This window comes from Mytilus edulis, chromosome 10 (genome assembly GCF_963676685.1).
Source record: "Mytilus edulis chromosome 10, xbMytEdul2.2, whole genome shotgun sequence".
NCBI lineage: Eukaryota > Metazoa > Mollusca > Bivalvia > Mytilida > Mytilidae > Mytilus > Mytilus edulis.
The window spans coordinates 26,236,955-26,253,761 of record NC_092353.1 but is presented as its reverse complement, the minus strand read 5'-3'; the positions used below and the strand labels follow the sequence as shown (position 1 = coordinate 26,253,761).

Below are 16,807 nucleotides of genomic sequence, written 5' to 3'. Positions count from 1 at the left end.
ACAAATGCTCCATTTTATGATCAGTTGCTGTTCTACATACGAAATATGGGCCGTTTTGGTTTATACTTATTTTGATTTTTCGGTAATATGTTGTACTGTAAATTTCCCACAATTCAACGTTTTTGGCTTGATGAGTCGAGAACCGTCGAAGAAAGGTAAAAGTGATGTTTTGAACTCATTTTATGAAATTTTCAATCCTGTCAAATGAATTAACAGGCCTAGTATGGCATATTTATATATTGGCTATAAAATTCTTTAAAAAAAGAAAACACTGACCTTTAAAAGTTCAACGAAATATGGTTTCTGTACCAAAACAGCATCTGTCAACATGACTCTCCTCACTCTCAGACTCAGGCTCAGAAGCTCAGTACATGTGTATTCATTATTTTCTTTTCAATGTGATATAGCGTTTGATTTATATCTTAATTATTTCTTAACAGTGAAATTTCCTAATCTGATTTTCTACACCTTATTAAAATTATATGGAATGTTAATTATCTTGTGGATACCCAGGATAATCAGTGTTCTCCCCAGGCCGATATGACGCTGCGATGCCGCAGCGCCTTCATAATATTTTCCTAAATCCTGCAGCGTCTTAATTTGTCGCTGTCCCTTGATGCTTGATCCCGCAGCGTGTATATTTTCACATTTTCATGGTTAAAATTGTCAAGTTGCTGATCACCGCTGAGAGATCGGTCAGTGTTACGCAATATCTGATAATTAGTTATACCTGAGCCACGCTAACCTCAGCCTTATCGGACTCTGTTATCATGTAATAGCGTAAATGATCATCAAGAATATAGATATATTTAGAAGAAAATTTAAAAATTTAAAAACTTTAGTGCAGAAATTGAAGAAATAAATCGCAAATATGTTGTATTTACACATTGTGTGTGTGATTACTTGACCGTTTAAATAACGAACTTTTTCATTGGTCGAGAAGAAGAATCTATTTAAACACGACCAATGAACGTGTTCAATACACGTGATAAATTTGAATACACATTGCTAAAGATATTTACGATGAAAATTATGAATGAGAGTATTTGTAGTTGAAAAAATTTAAATAAACTTTGATTAACGATAACAAAGAGTGATTTATTTTAATTTAAAGTGAAAAATGTTGCTTGCAAGGTAAATTCGTCTCAAACTGTCATATTTTTATATATAAAATGATCTTTGAACATTGATCGTGAATCCGTGCGGGAAATATGTGACAATCAACACGGGTACAGAATCACCGCAGCTTCTGTATAATGTCACCAGTAAATACTTTGAATGGTCTTAACTTTAACGAAGTTTCATTTATATCTACCTGCCAAAGATAGGATTTAACAATAATGCACACGGAAGCGAAAATAAATGTCAAACTACGGAAAATGGTCAGCTGTTCATTAAAATATTTTTGTTTTAAAAAGTTGTATAACCCATAAAGAGGATAAAGACAAAGTTGAGGAACAGACTGTCCAACAAAATAACATTATCTTGAAACAATATCCCTAGAAGGAGTAGAGAGTACAGAGATGAATATTTTTATTTTGACATCTTTAATGGACTGAATATAAATAACTTTTGTGTTTAAATCAATTTATTTCATATATATTCTTGTAATTCATTAATACTTTGCATTATTAAACACACAACACAAAGCATCATAACTCATATTGCATGTCATGAGTTCACTATAAAAAAGAGTTACACGCCCTTGAATTTTGCGCCTTAGAAAAATCCTGGGGAGAACACTGGGGTTCTCATTAAGATGTGTATACACGTCATGGACGCATGAAAATGGAGCTGGTCACGTCAGTTTTGAAACCTGTGAGTCCCTGGGAAGCATCCTCATGGTATCCACTGAGTCACAAACACATCGTTTTGCCTTAAAGATTCATGATTGTAGACATTGTTTTGATAAGTAGTTCAACATGTTCAAGTAACAAACTAAATTGGAAGTTGATGTTGAAAAACTATCTGATGCGATGATCAATATTTTTGTTGACAGATAACTATTTATTTTTTAAATTAAATGTATTTCTTTCTAAAACTTAATAATTCTGTTTTAAACTTATTATTAATACATGTATGTAATAGTCACTGATATTTTAAAATTATATGAGTATTTGAAAAGCGTGTCTATTTCCACGTGTTTGACATCACTCAAGCTTAAATCTAAAAGGTTGCTTGAAATACAGTATAAATTTGTGTTACTGTCTAGTGTTCAGACTATTTTTTAGAAAGCCCATTCTGATCAGGGCAAAACTGTCCTTGTCAGATGGACATGTCCGACTGGCAGGTGTCAGTTGACCTTGACCTCATTTTCATGGTTTAGTGGTTATTTTTGTGTTGTGGTTTGTTTTTCTAACACTATCATGTGAAAGGCCAACTATATTTGATGTATGATGTAAGAAGGCAAGATATTTCATCGTGTGCACTCTTGTACATTTGTGATATAAACAACATAAGGTGTTTTAATTCAAAATTATTAAATCTCAGACAGACTCCATAAATATTTTTCCATAAACCTTAGATGAAAGATACTGTGGCACTGATCTTGTTTAAATTGTGACAGCAATTCTAAGATTGTCTTTAAAAGTGAAAGTAAAATAAGTACACCAGTCTAAAGTTTTGTACATATACATATTTTACCAGAAATCATCATTACTTCTATACAGACTTGATGAAATGGGATGGCATATCGCCGACATAGAAATCATAACAGAAACCAAACTTCATACGATACTGATAGTGACACAGATTATTACTCAGAAACAGAAGAGACAAAGAAAACTTGTATCAAACGTACCAGGTAAACATTGTTAAAACATTTAAAATCTTAAAGCAAAAAAATCTGGCATGTGTCATCAGGGCTCATATTACTTAGGATTCATATGGAAAAGTGCCATCTCTTTTGGAAATTAAAATGGAAAAGTGATGAGACTTTAACCAACTTTATGGGTTTAGAAAAGAAGGTGATCTTCTTTTATTACTTGATTCAGGAATCTGTTTTCCCTTCCTCATACTATATTTACAAAGAAAATCAGTCAAGTTCTTTTGTCTGAAATTTCAAGTGACACTGTTTTGTTAAAACACTGGTGGCCGCAGGCAATTTTATTTATACTTTTGTCTTTTTTTATGCCCCAGTCGTACATCCTTCTTTCCATCCAAATTTTATGAAACTCGTGTACAATGCTTTAAGAACCACAACATGTAGACAGAGTTTGAATTTGGATTGTGAGTAATTTACCATCATAGAGTTATGCCCCTTTTCAATTTGGAAAATTGCAAAGCTTCCATGGGGGCATTCATCATGTTCATGTCCTCAAACATTTTCTTTTTTTATTAAAAAAGTATTGTGATCAAATATGTAACCAGTCTGATTAAATTCAGAGGCAAATGGATTTTGGGGATGGTTTTAATCAGACTAATAATTCTATCCTGATATATTTGGATTTTTTTTTAAGACCTAACATTGATCATAAGCACCAGAAGCTTTTTTTTGTCATGATCAATTTTAAAGCAATGAAATTTCTTCTTCTCACTGTTGAACTTGCCGTTAATCCTTGGTCAAGTTAGTGAGAACCAATGCAAGCTGATTGTTGTAAAAAAAAAATGAAAAAAAAATGATCATACATCACTTATAGTGTAATGAGGAAAAATATTCTGTAAATCATTGTTTATCATTGAAAATGAATAAATTAGAGTTTCTAAATTAAACCAGTTAATGAAAATGCATTTGCATTATAATACATACTTTTAACTAGGTGAAAAGCCTAATGTTGAGTGCATTATTTTCACTTTTTGCCTCATTGTTCTCCTTTCAGCTGAACTATTCTGTTGAAGCATAGATAAAAGTGCAGTTAAAGTGTTGCGTTGACATTACTAATTAGTGATTTCTATCAAGCAAAAGTTGTTCAGTATATGGAAAGTCACAATTTTATTTAACTGACATTTTTACAATTTATACCTTTGTTTTACAATGTTTTAATTACAGCTCTCTTGGAGCCCCTAGATCCAAACCCTGCCTTGTAAACAGAAGTAGAACACATAGTTTGGATACCAGTAGCTGTGATGACGCTGACACCATGTCAAAACCAATAGAATCATCATCAGTTCTGCCAGCTATCAACATGCGCAGGATGCAATCAGATGGCCATACCAGAAATCTTGGGCCAGACTCAACTTATTTTCCTTTCAATGGGGACCAACAGGGAGCCTGTGGCATCAGTAAAGGAACCAATAGTCCACGGCCCTCTGAGAGGATCACTCTAGTGGTGGATGAAACACGATTTGTTGTGGATGTTGATTTATTCCGAGGCCACCCAAATACTATGTTAGGAAGGTAGGCATAAAGATATTGTATGCAAGATTACAAATTATTTGTTTTTATGGTAAAAACAGAAAAGAATACATTTGGTTTTTTAACACTGATACATTTGTAATTATATTTGATATTTAACAGTCTATTTATTGTTTATTTTTGCATGATTTCAGGATGTTTACGTCGTCATTAGAGAATAATTTTACTCGTCCTAATGAAAGAGGAGAGTATGAAGTAGCTGAAGGATTATCTTCTACTGTCTTCAGATCTATATTAGTAAGTATTGGGGTAATGCTTACAAAAGTTAATTTGTCAATAAGTGTTTAAGAAAGTGGGGTTATATTGTTTTACCTCTGTCTGTCCATCTGTCAGTCTGTCCATCTGTCCCATGAAAAAATTTTGTGACATTTTTCTCAGGAATTACATTTTAAGGATTTCTGAAATTTGTTTTCATGGTTTATTTAAGTCAGCTATACCATGTGACATGTTTTCAGATTCATCACACAACAACTTCCTGTTTACTGTCGAGTATTTTGGCTGGGGTATCATTAGTGAGCAGTAGCTCAAGGTTTCACTTGTTAGAACTATGTTTGTCAACTACAAGATCAAACAGAAATATATTTTGTTATCTCCAATACTTTTTTAAAGTGATTAACACTTGCATGCATCACTCTAAGACATTGTGTCACATACATGTACCATTGTAGGTGACCACTGTCCTTGACCATAGACTTTAAGGTAAAAATTATTTTTACGGTCATTTAAATGTCCACTGCCAAACCATTTATTTTATTGCTGTCCTTTGCAAGACCTTTCAAATGCACCTTATTTTTTCTAAGGAATAAGACCTTGTATATTGAATTATCTTTGCTTCTATAAATTCATATATCTAGTGATTTTATCAGAAATTGTAAAGGGATGGAGTTGTATACCTTGGGACAGACATAAGATTCGACTCAGAATTAGATATTAAAAAACAGTGGTAGATTAAAATAAATGAATTTATTGCATAGCAATATAATATTTCCCACAGAAAGTAACCAAAAGTTAGTGTGCAATATATTCTAATAAATAAATTTGGTGTATTTACTGTCTTCTGATTGGTTAAAAGAATTAATTTTATTTTCAAAGTTATCAATTTTTATGGTGACACGCCCATTCTAACGTTGTGTATTCATACGCAAACATCTGTGTTAGTTGTTATTCGTATTAATATACATCTTCAAGCCTTATTTTTGATAGAAATTTATTTATAATGAATGGCAATAATTTATTTTGAATTTATTGAACCATAAAATTAATTTTTGACGCTTCACCGATTATTCAATGTGAAGAGTCAAAAATTAATTTTATGGTTCAATAAATTCAAAATAAATAACAGCCATTCATTAAATATTGCACTAGTGCAATAAATCTTCAAAATTCATGACGTCATCAATGACAAAATCTTAGTTTAAACCAATTTTTACTTTCAAATATTATATTGCTATACACAATAAAAGGGTTATTGCATGAATATTGGGGAATATTGTCCCTCGTAGAACATATATTGCACTCGCAAGCTCGTGCAATATAAAATTCTACTCGGGACAATATTCCCCAATATTCATGCAATAACCCTATATTACTAAAAGTACCAAGAAATATACTGAACTATTATATTTTGTACAGGATTTTTACAAGACAGGAAGTGTGCGATGTCCACCTAGTGTTAGTGTACATGAACTTAGAGAAGCATGTGACTACCTTCTCATACCATTTGATGCTGAGACAATCAAATGTCAAAATCTAAGTAAGTTTTAAAATCTCAAAATAAGTTTCACAATGCACTCTACCATTCAGGTGTTGAAAGTTGCAAAATTATTGCATGAAATAACATTATTATGCAGAATTGGTTTCATGAAATAGGATGTCATATACCCTTGGTTATGTTCAAATATCAATATAATATTCAGTTTAACACTTGATATTAAATTTTCATATGCATGTGTATGTATGATAATGAAATTATTAAAGAATTAATAGTTATTTTAACCAGATTTAGAAAAGTGTTTGATTATGACGTAACAATTTATTTATTTAATGTTTACTTTGCAGGAGGGTTGTTACATGAATTATCCAATGAAGGGGCCAGACAACAGTTTGAATTGTTCCTAGAGGATCTTATTATGCCTCAGATGGTCCAGGCAGCACAGGTAGATATTTATAAATGAATAAGAAGATGTGGCATGAGTGCCAATGAGACTACATGTACTCTCCATCCAAGTATGAGTCTGAAAATATAAAGTTAATCCTCATAACTGGATATAACAATTTTCAAATTCAGTTTTAGACAAATCTCTCTTTGATAAATGAATTTGCAATACTTTATCAAATTGTTGACTGTATTGTGTAAAAAAATTATATTTCTACATGGATTTGTTTTAAGTTTGATAGATAAATAGACGTAGTAATTAAATCATTTACTTACGTGCCACATTTTAATACGACCGCAAAATTTTTCGTCGTATATTGCTATCACGTTGGCGTCGTCGTCGTCGTCCGAATACTTTTAGTTTTCGCACTCTAACTTTAGTAAAAGTGAATGGAAATCTATGAAATTTTAACACAAGGTTTATGACCACAAAAGGAAGGTTAGTATTGATTTTGGGAGTTTTGGTCCCAACATTTTAGGAATTAGGGACCAAAAAGGGCCCAAATAAGCATTTTCTTGGTTTTCGCACTATAACTTTAGTTTAAGTTAATAGAAATCTATGAAATTTTGACACAAGGTTTATGACCACAAAAGAACGGTTGGGATTGATTTTGGGAGTTTTGGTTTTAACAGTTTAGGAATTAGGGGCCAAAATAGGGCCCAAATAAGCATTATTCTTGGTTTTCGCACTATAACTTTAGTTTAAGTAAATAGAAATCAATGAAATTTAAACACAATGTTAATGACTACAAAAGGAAGGTTGGTATTGATTTTGGGAGTTTAGGTCCCAACAGTTTAGGAATTAGGGGCAAAAAAGGGACCCAAATAAGCATTTTTCTTGGTTTTCGCACCATAACGATAGTATAAGTAAATAGAAATCTATGAAATTTAAACACAAGGTTTATGACCATAAAAGGAAGGTTGGTATTGATTTTGGGAGTTTTGGTCCCAAAAGAATAAGGGGCCCAAAGGGTCCAAAATTAAACTTTGTTTGATTTCATCCAAATTGAATAATTGGGGTTCTTTGATATGCCGAATCTAACTGTCATGACTGTGTATGTAGATTCTTAACTTTTGGTCCCGTTTTCAAATTGGTCTACATTAAGGTCCAAAGGGTCCAAAATTAAACTTAGTTTGATTTTGACAAAAAATGAATCAGTTAGGTTCTTTGATATGCTGAATCTAAAAATGTACTTAGATTCTTGATTATTGGCCCAGTTTTCAAGTTGGTCCAAATCGGGGTCCAAAATTAAACTTTGTTTGATTTCATCAAAAATTGAATAAATGGGGTTCTTTGATATACCAAATCTAACTGTGTATGTAGATTCTTCATTTTTGGTCCTGTTTTCAAATTGGTCTACACTAAAGTCCAAAGGGTCCAAAATTAAACTTAGTCTGATCTTAACAAAAATTGAAATCTTGGGGTTCTTTGATATGCTGAATCCAAAAATGTACTTAGATTTTTATACGACCGCAAATTTTGAAAAAATTTTCGTCGTATATTGCTATCACGTTGGCGTCTGCGTCGTCGTCGTCGTCCGGCGTCCGAATACTTTTAGTTTTCGCACTCTAACTTTAGTAAAAGTGAATGGAAATCTATGAAATTTTAACACAAGGTTTATGACCACAAAAGGAAGGTTGGTATTGATTTTGGGAGTTTTGGTCCCAACATTTTAGGAATTAGGGGCCAAAAAGGGCCCAAATAAGCATTTTCTTGGTTTTCGCACTATAACTTTAGTTTAAGTTAATAGAAATCTATGAAATTTTGACACAAGGTTTATGACCACAAAAGAACGGTTGGGATTGATTTTGGGAGTTTTGGTCTCAACAGTTTAGGAATTAGGGGCCAAAAAAGGGCCCAAATAAGCATTATTCTTGGTTTTCGCACAATAACATTAGTTTAAGTAAATAGAAATCAATGAAATTTAAACACAATGTTAATGACTACAAAAGGAAGGTTGGTATTGATTTTGGGAGTTTAGGTCCCAACAGTTTAGGAATTAGGGGCCAAAAAGGGACCCAAATAAGCATTTTTCTTGGTTTTCGCACCATAACGTTAGTATAAGTAAACTTGAAGTTCTTTGATATGCTGAATCCAAAAATGTACTTAGATTTTTTATTATGGGCCCAGTTTTCAAGTTGGTCCAAATCAGGATCTAAAATTATTATATTAAGTATTGTGTAATAGCAAGTCTTTTCAATTGCACAGTATTGCGCAATGGCAAGAAATATCTAATTGCACAATATTGTGAAATATCAAATTTTTTTTTAATTAGAGTTATCTTTCTTTGTCCAGAATAGTAAGCAAGAAATATCTAATTGCAAAATATTGTGCAATAGCAAGATTTTTTTTTAATTGGAGTTATCTTTCTTTGTCCAGAATCAACTTAAATCTTTGTTATATACAATATACAATGTATATTCACTTTTTACTACCAACTGATAAATTAAAATAATCTTTACCATTCAGTGATAACAAGCAGTTTTTTTACATCTTAATATTTTATGATGTATTTAAATGAGTAGTTATTGTTGCAAACTCCATTAGAAATTTTAATTGAGATTAGTTTTGGAATAAGGGAAAGGGGGATGTGATTAAAAAAATTGGGTTCAATTTTTCTCATTTGAAATTTCATAAATAAAAAAGAAAATTTCTTCAAACATTTTTTTGAGAGGATTAATATTCAACAGCATAGTGAATTGCTCTAAGAGAAACAAAAAATTTTAAGTTCATTAGAACACATTCATTCTGTGTCAGAAACCTATGCTGTGTCAACTATTTAATCACAATCCAAATTTAGAGCTGAATCCAGCTTGAATGTTGTGTCCATACTTGCCCTAACCGTTCAGGGTTCAACCTCTGCGGTCGTATAAAGCTACGCCCTGCGGAGCATCTGGTTTATTATGGGCCCAGTTTTCAAGTTGGTCCAAATCAGGATCTAAAATTATTATATTAAGTATTGTGCAATAGCAAGTCTTTTCAAATGCACAGTATTGCGCAATGGCAAGAAATATCTAATTGCACAATATTGTGAAATAGCAAATTTTTTTTTAATTAGAGTTATCTTTCTTTGTCCAGAATAGTAAGCAAGAAATATCTAATTGCAAAATATTGTGCAATAGCAAGATTTTTTTTTAATTGGAGTTATCTTTCTTTGTCCAGAATCAACTTAAATCTTTGTTATATACAATATACAATGTATATTCACTTTTTACTACCAACTGATAAATTAAAATAATCTTTACCATTCAGTGATAACAAGCAGTTTTTTACATCTTAATATTTTATGATGTATTTAAATGAGTAGTTATTGTTGCAAACTCCATTAGAAATTTTAATTGAGATTAGTTTTGGAATAAGGGAAAGGGGGATGTGATTAAAAAAATTGGGTTCAATTTTTCTCATTTGAAATTTCATAAATAAAAAAGAAAATTTCTTCAAACATTTTTTTGAGAGGATTAATATTCAACAGCATAGTGAATTGCTCTAAGAGAAAACAAAAATTTTAAGTTCATTAGAACACATTCATTCTGTGTCCGAAACCTATGCTGTGTCAACTATTTAATCACAATCCAAATTTAGAGCTGAATCCAGCTTGAATGTTGTGTCCATACTTGCCCCAACCGTTCAGGGTTCAACCTCTGCGGTCGTATAAAGCTATGCCCTGCGGAGCATCTGGTTGTCTGTTATAATCCTATATTTGATTTCCTATGCTGAAACTTAAAATGATTAAGATTTTAAATATGTTTTATGTTTTCAAGAAATTTGTTAAATAAAACATAAGCTTCTGTCCTTTAACTGCACAAAAGACAATTAGTGGGTATGATTTGATTTGACTTTATTTAATTGTGTATATTTACTCAATAATATTCCTTTTTTCCAGCAAGGAGATAGAGAGTGCCATATTGTTATGTTAACAGATGAAGATGTTGTAGATTGGGACGATGAGTATCCACCACAAACAGGGGAGGAGGAAGCCCATAGTATGTATAATAGTAATAGTTTAAGGGATATAAACAACCATGAGTATGGTAGAACAAGACACTTCAAAAATACTTACTACACAGTTACAGCACAATGACTTGAGTGTGTAGGGAAAGTAAATATCTTTGGTTAGCTTGCTAGCTGAACCATGTTCATTATCAGGTAAGGTCTACTACCGCCATTAAAAGTAGACTAATCCGACAGATAACAAATCTATTTGTCTGTAGGACAAAACTACTCCGAAAGGAGGGTAGTGTACCTAACTAATAATGATTTCACAGTTTAGCTAGCAAGCAAGGTAACCAAACATATATCCTTTAACTACACCCTTAGGCATTTTAATCAGACTCATGCCTTTCACTTGACCATTTAATCATTGATGGTCACTTCCTCTCAACATTAATAAATATACAAGTTTTGATTGACCAAATAGAATTGATTGTGTTATGTTCAACAGGATGAACCTACAAAAACTTTCACACATAGACATGCTGCTCAGACTCGCTTCATTGTTGCAATATTTTCTACCCAAAAGTATTTCACAAAGCATATTGTATTGTTTTAATATATACTATTTATTCTACTTTTAGTTATACATAGTAACCACATGTCCAGATTTTTCAAGTATATTGAAAACCGGGATGTAGCCAAGCAAGTTTTAAAAGAAAGAGGACTGAAGAAAATTCGCCTTGGCATTGAAGGTAATATCAGAACTCAGAAAGAAGTACAAGCATGTACTTGAAAAATGAGGAGGGAATGGCATTACAGCAGATTTCAGTCAGTATGTAGCTAATGGTAATATCTTTGGTTAGCTTGCTTGTTAGCTGAACCGTGAAGTCATTGTTAGGTAAGGTATACTACCCTCCTTTTAAAGTAGCTTAGTCCTACAGAGAGATAGATTTTTTATCTTTTGGGCTATTCTACTATTAAAGGAGGGAAGTTTACCTTACCTAACAATGACTTCACGGTTCAGCTAACAAGCAAGCTAACCAAAGATATTACTATTAGCTACATACTGACTGAAATCTGCTGTAAAAGTAACTGGGCTTAACCTATATGCAATAGGCCTTTCACATTATTGATACCAATAGGCAAATGAAAAAATTGAGACTACGTCAACAATGAGGAAAACCAATACCTTGTCATATAAAAGGCCCTTACATGACAAAATATGAAATCATTTAAACAAGCAAGACAAACAATAAGTTACAGACTTAATAAACAAGGTGATTTAGAGTTTTAAATTCTAAAAAAATGATTGACTGTATATTGAAGTATTTTGTTTTATTTGGTAGCTGTTTGACTGATGTATGCTAAACATCTTCCTTTTTCAAAATTCACTTGAAATTGTGCTGGGATAGAGATCTATGCACTACATTTACCTTCATAATTAATACAAATAAACTGTAATTCTGAATTGTTACAGTATAATTTCTTTAAAGAAATCACATTTTTATGAAAATGAAAACAATATTTGTTTTTGTTTATTCAATATGAAACAAATGATAAATCTATTTTAGGTTACCCAACATACAAAGAGAAAGTAAGAAAGAGGCCAGGAGGAAGACCAGAAGGTAAGAATGAAGACAAAACTTAATTATTGTTACAATTAATACATCTCCATTGTACGACAGTCCATCAGCACATTGATGACTATATGTCAGTGCATGGCAAAGACACTTATAAATCAAACATAACAATAAATCTCAAAGGCAGAAGGATATCAACTTGTTTTTCTTTTTAATTAAAATATTAAATGGTACTTTCTACAAATTTCTTGTTCCACTGTTGTGGTTTAAGGAAGGGTTAGGATCTGACTGAGAATATTTGTTTAGCCAAGCTGCATGTTTATATGTTCTTATCATAAGTCTAAAAAAGAGATGGTGGATAGTACTTGATACTGAAGGGACAATCAAAACTCATCAAGAGAAACCAACGACATCATGGCATAGAATAAAAAACACGAAAAGACTACAGTCTACAAAGCACTACACAAAAAACTATAATGAGTAACATGAATCCTACCAAAAATCTGGGATGATATTTGGTCTTGCAGGAGGGTTTGAGATTTGAGACCTTAACAATGATGACTGATCTTTGATACTGTAAAATTATTCACATCTTTTTTTAGACTCTTTAATTAAAGTTTGATATTATGGTAAAGACAGCTATCTATTGTACAAAACTATTTGAATAAATAAAAGTACTTCTTTGAATAAATGCAATTCTTTAAACATATAGTACAATAAGGAAGACAAAAAAATCAAATGTTAATTCCATATCTTCATGTTCACTCTCATCGTGCAGGGGGTAAAAAAAAGCCCCAAAAAACCCAATTAATTGTGTAACTTATACACACCACTAATTTTCCCCTTTATTTTTTTCAGTTATATATAACTATGTACAAAGGCCTTTTTTACGCATGTCTTGGGAGAAGGAAGAAGCCAGGAGTCGACATGTTGATTTCCAATGTGTAAAGAGTAAATCAATAACCAATCTGGCCTCTGCTGCTGCTGATACCCCCCAGGATCAGGGAATGGTTCAACAACAACAGGATGGTACCCTCAATGTGATACCCCCTCAGCCTTCACCGTCAGAGCCTTATCCAGGGATGCAGTTACCCCCAGAAGGGGATGTAGATTGACGCTGTATTGTGCCTCCGAATCGAACTGTAATCAGTATATATTCATTCATCAAAAGATTTAAAAACATTTTCAGATGTAGTAATCAGATGTTGAATAGCTGAATCAGCGTTAAATTCTGAGACAGTACAGACTACTTTAAGCCATTCAAAAGACTTGTGACAAGGTTAAATTCTGAGACAGCACAGATGTCTTTTAGCCATTCAGATGACTTGTGACAGTGTTAAATTCTGAGACAGCACACACTACTTTTAGCCATTCAGATGCCTTGTGACGAGCTGTTCTGATTTATCTCAGTTACAAGTCATAGAAGAAGTACTCAGCAATGTGAAGAGAAAAATTATTGTATCTTAAATATTAAGGTGGTAGGTACCCAACACTTTGACTAAAATTTATTAGTCTCGTTTAATTTTCATAAAATTTTGACAAAGTATTTACTTTGACCCTTTAACAAAACTATAAAAATTTCAAAAATTTTGAACCAACCGTTTTGTCAGAAAAATTGCACTGGTTATATAGCAATTTGACAAACACCGATTTTGATCATTGAGAAGCTTAATATTCCCTTTACAACACAACGTAATTAAAATGTTAAGCTGACTTTACAGAGTTATCTCCCTGTAGTGTTAATTACCACCTTAAGTTGAATTTTCTTTTGACACTTCAGTATTTTTATCTAATCGGTTCAAAATAACACCTTTAAAACTTCAATTCCAGTTTCAAGTAATTTTAGTTCTTCCATGAGCATTTAAAGTCAACATTTTTCTAGAATTTATATATTCTGAAAAAATAAAATGAAAAACATTTTGTAAATTTTGTTATATACTTAAAATTAACTGCATTTTTTGTTTTCCTTGTTCTTTGGTAACGCTTGCATTTGAGAAATTTTTCTATGAGAAAGCATGTTCCTGAAAGGAATTTTATTATGGAAGTTAGTTTTTTTAGAGTTAGTTGATATAAAAAGTATGTAGAAGGGTTGATACAAGTCGTATCAAAATGTTTTGAATGTGTACATACTTGGATGTCATTCAAGATTTATTTTCTTGTTTTGATTATATACATTTTTCAGAAATTTAATTGTTTTAAGTTTCTACCATAGCATTTGTAATAAATGACCACAGAGTATTGCTTGAACAAATTTTCTTCCTCACTTAAACAAATCAATTTGATGTTTACAAAACAATAAATTTCATAAAGGGAAATAACTCTGAAGTCAATCAGAACATCTTTTACAAAGCATTCATCTTTTCAATTTCTTTTATTAGTGATTCTTGCATTTGAAAAGAAGACTAAAAGTTTTTAATTATACATGATAAGATTTTTGATTAAAGTGTTGACTTAAAATTGTATATTTGCACATAAGAATTGGACCAACAGATCAGGCCTTGCAGTCATATAAGTTTCAAGTAGGATTATCATCGCCTTGACTCAGAATTCAACCAATCAAAAGACTGGATCGGGTGTTTCTAGCACAAACTCTGTACTTCAAAGTACTGAGTTAAGTTTTATGATCAAAAGGCCAGTCCTAATCACCATGATATGTCTTAATGATATATTCAAAATGTTTCATAAATCTTTCACCATGAAATTGTACAAATTTTTTTGTTATTGTTCATTTTCACACTGCCAAATTAGCATTTTAAAAATCTGCATAATTTTATGAACATGTCAAAAATTAGACCAAAATTTGTTATAAGATACAACTATATTCTTGGTTTCTGATGCCATAGCTTGATACTGATCTGACTTTAAAATTTTTATTATACTTTGATATTAAGATACTCCAGTTATTCATAAGTATGTCTGTTTTTATAGTATAAAATAGGTTTCAGTATTGAATAAATTTGAAATGAACAAACAAAAGAAGGTTGTTGACGATATATTATTTATTTAAATACATATAATCAAAATATAAATACAATCATATGTAATGTAAAATGCTTCAGATAGATAGCATTCATGTGTACACAGTCATCATTTTTCATTGATAACATATTTTGATTGTATAGCTATGCCAAGTGTTTTCAATTTAAGCACTTAATTTTTTTAGTGCCTTTTTCTTGTTTCTTCACAGTTCAGTTTGGATTATATCAAGCACTTTGCAAATTTTTTTTTTAGTGAATCAAAATTGCTCTAGAATGAAACAGCTTAATTCAGGAGATCAAAATTCTTCATAAAATTTAAACTGGTTTAAGAAGTATCAAGAAGATATGATTAATATAGGTTGAGGCATTTTCAGTGTGAGCTCTGCCTAACAAAGCATTTTGATGGGGCCATCTGTTCTGTATTGTTAATTTTAAAGAAATAATTATTCTTTGTTCTGAAACATTTTTATAAGACGTATGAGACACAAAGGAAAAATTGATTGTAATATGATATATAATATTTCAACTGGTATATAATATTCCTATTATGACAACTGCAAATGTTGTGACCTACCATAATGCAGGGTGTATTGTAACAACATTTATAGTACAAAAGTTATTTAAACTGTTGCAATTTTTTGTACATTTTTTTTTACAATTTAAAAAATACCAACTTTCAATTTAATATTTTTTTATGAACACATGAGACTGTGTAATATATTCCTGAACATGTTTAATTTCTAAGCTTATTAAAAAGCCATTATATTTTCTTATTTTTTCTGTATTATGAGTTGGAATAGATCTGACATTCAGATTTTGATCTCATGATATAGTGAAAACACCTGTACCAAATCCACATTTCCTAGAACAGATGAAGTTCAAAATTTACCAAAAGCTATTTGTTTCTTGATAGAATCGACATTGCCGAATTAAAAGTTTATTTAATTGACCTTAACATTACATGAGATCTGTTCGTCCTGAACATGCATGAAATATTTGCCACTTGGCTTTAAGCAACCAACAATCAATTAATCATTAGATCTGTTGACAGAATTTGAATTGAACACTTTGCAAGAAAACATGATTAGGTGGAGACATTTTTCAGTAGCTATGCATAATACACTTGTGGTGTTATATACTGTTTTTTAGACCAACCTTATTTTTTGTGCATTTCAGTACAATGTACAAAAAAACAAATGGTTAATGTTGATTGTTTTGAATAATATATGTTAAAGCAAAGATAAATGTCCACCTGTTTGTTAAAAGGGGAGATAACTAGAATAATGTGTTTTACTATTTCATTACAAAGTTCTTAATTACACTTTTTTACTTATATTACTTGAATGATTGTTATTGAGCTAGGTGAAAATGTCATAATAATTAATTACCAATTTTTTATGTAGAATATGATGTGTTTTTTTATTGTTTTGATGTATAGTATGCCTGGATAGCATATTTAATGACTAGCAAGAGTTAATCTTTTGTGATTTTATTCTATTGAAATATTTTGTTCAAATAAAAATTATATGCTAAAATAATATTTAGTTTGTATTTTTCGATTGCATAGGAAATCATGTTTATGATCAAGTTTGAGAAGTTAAAGTTACATATCATTTGCGCAAAACCACTAAGCACAATTATGATTCATTAATGTTATATTATTAACACTCTGAAGTTAGAAACATCAATACAAAACTAGCATTTCAAACCAAAGCAGACACATTAAACATTTTTGTTTTCATTTCCAATACACTGTACATTGTAGTTTTTGGCATACATGTGACGAAAGTGGCAGAATGCAATTTA

General features: G+C 31.2%; 1 protein-coding gene across 2 annotated transcripts; it reads left to right on the top strand.

Annotated features, from left to right (window-relative positions):
- Window positions 1-39: 39 nt before the first annotated feature.
- On the top strand, window positions 40-16,536 carry LOC139492088 (BTB/POZ domain-containing protein 10-like). 2 transcript variants are annotated; one of them, XM_071280230.1, is made up of 11 exons: window positions 40-155; window positions 2,647-2,803; window positions 3,989-4,336; window positions 4,489-4,591; window positions 5,987-6,107; window positions 6,413-6,510; window positions 10,394-10,493; window positions 11,085-11,195; window positions 12,015-12,068; window positions 12,882-13,498; window positions 13,780-16,536. In XM_071280230.1, exons 2-10 carry the CDS (start codon window positions 2,685-2,687, stop codon window positions 13,136-13,138), a joined length of 1,311 nt encoding a protein of 436 aa, XP_071136331.1. In that variant the 5' UTR covers window positions 40-155; window positions 2,647-2,684; the 3' UTR covers window positions 13,139-13,498; window positions 13,780-16,536. The 2 variants fall into 2 exon arrangements, with proteins under 2 accessions (XP_071136331.1, XP_071136333.1); XM_071280232.1 differs by having other exon boundaries at window positions 92-155; window positions 2,670-2,803.
- Window positions 16,537-16,807: the final 271 nt, after the last annotated feature.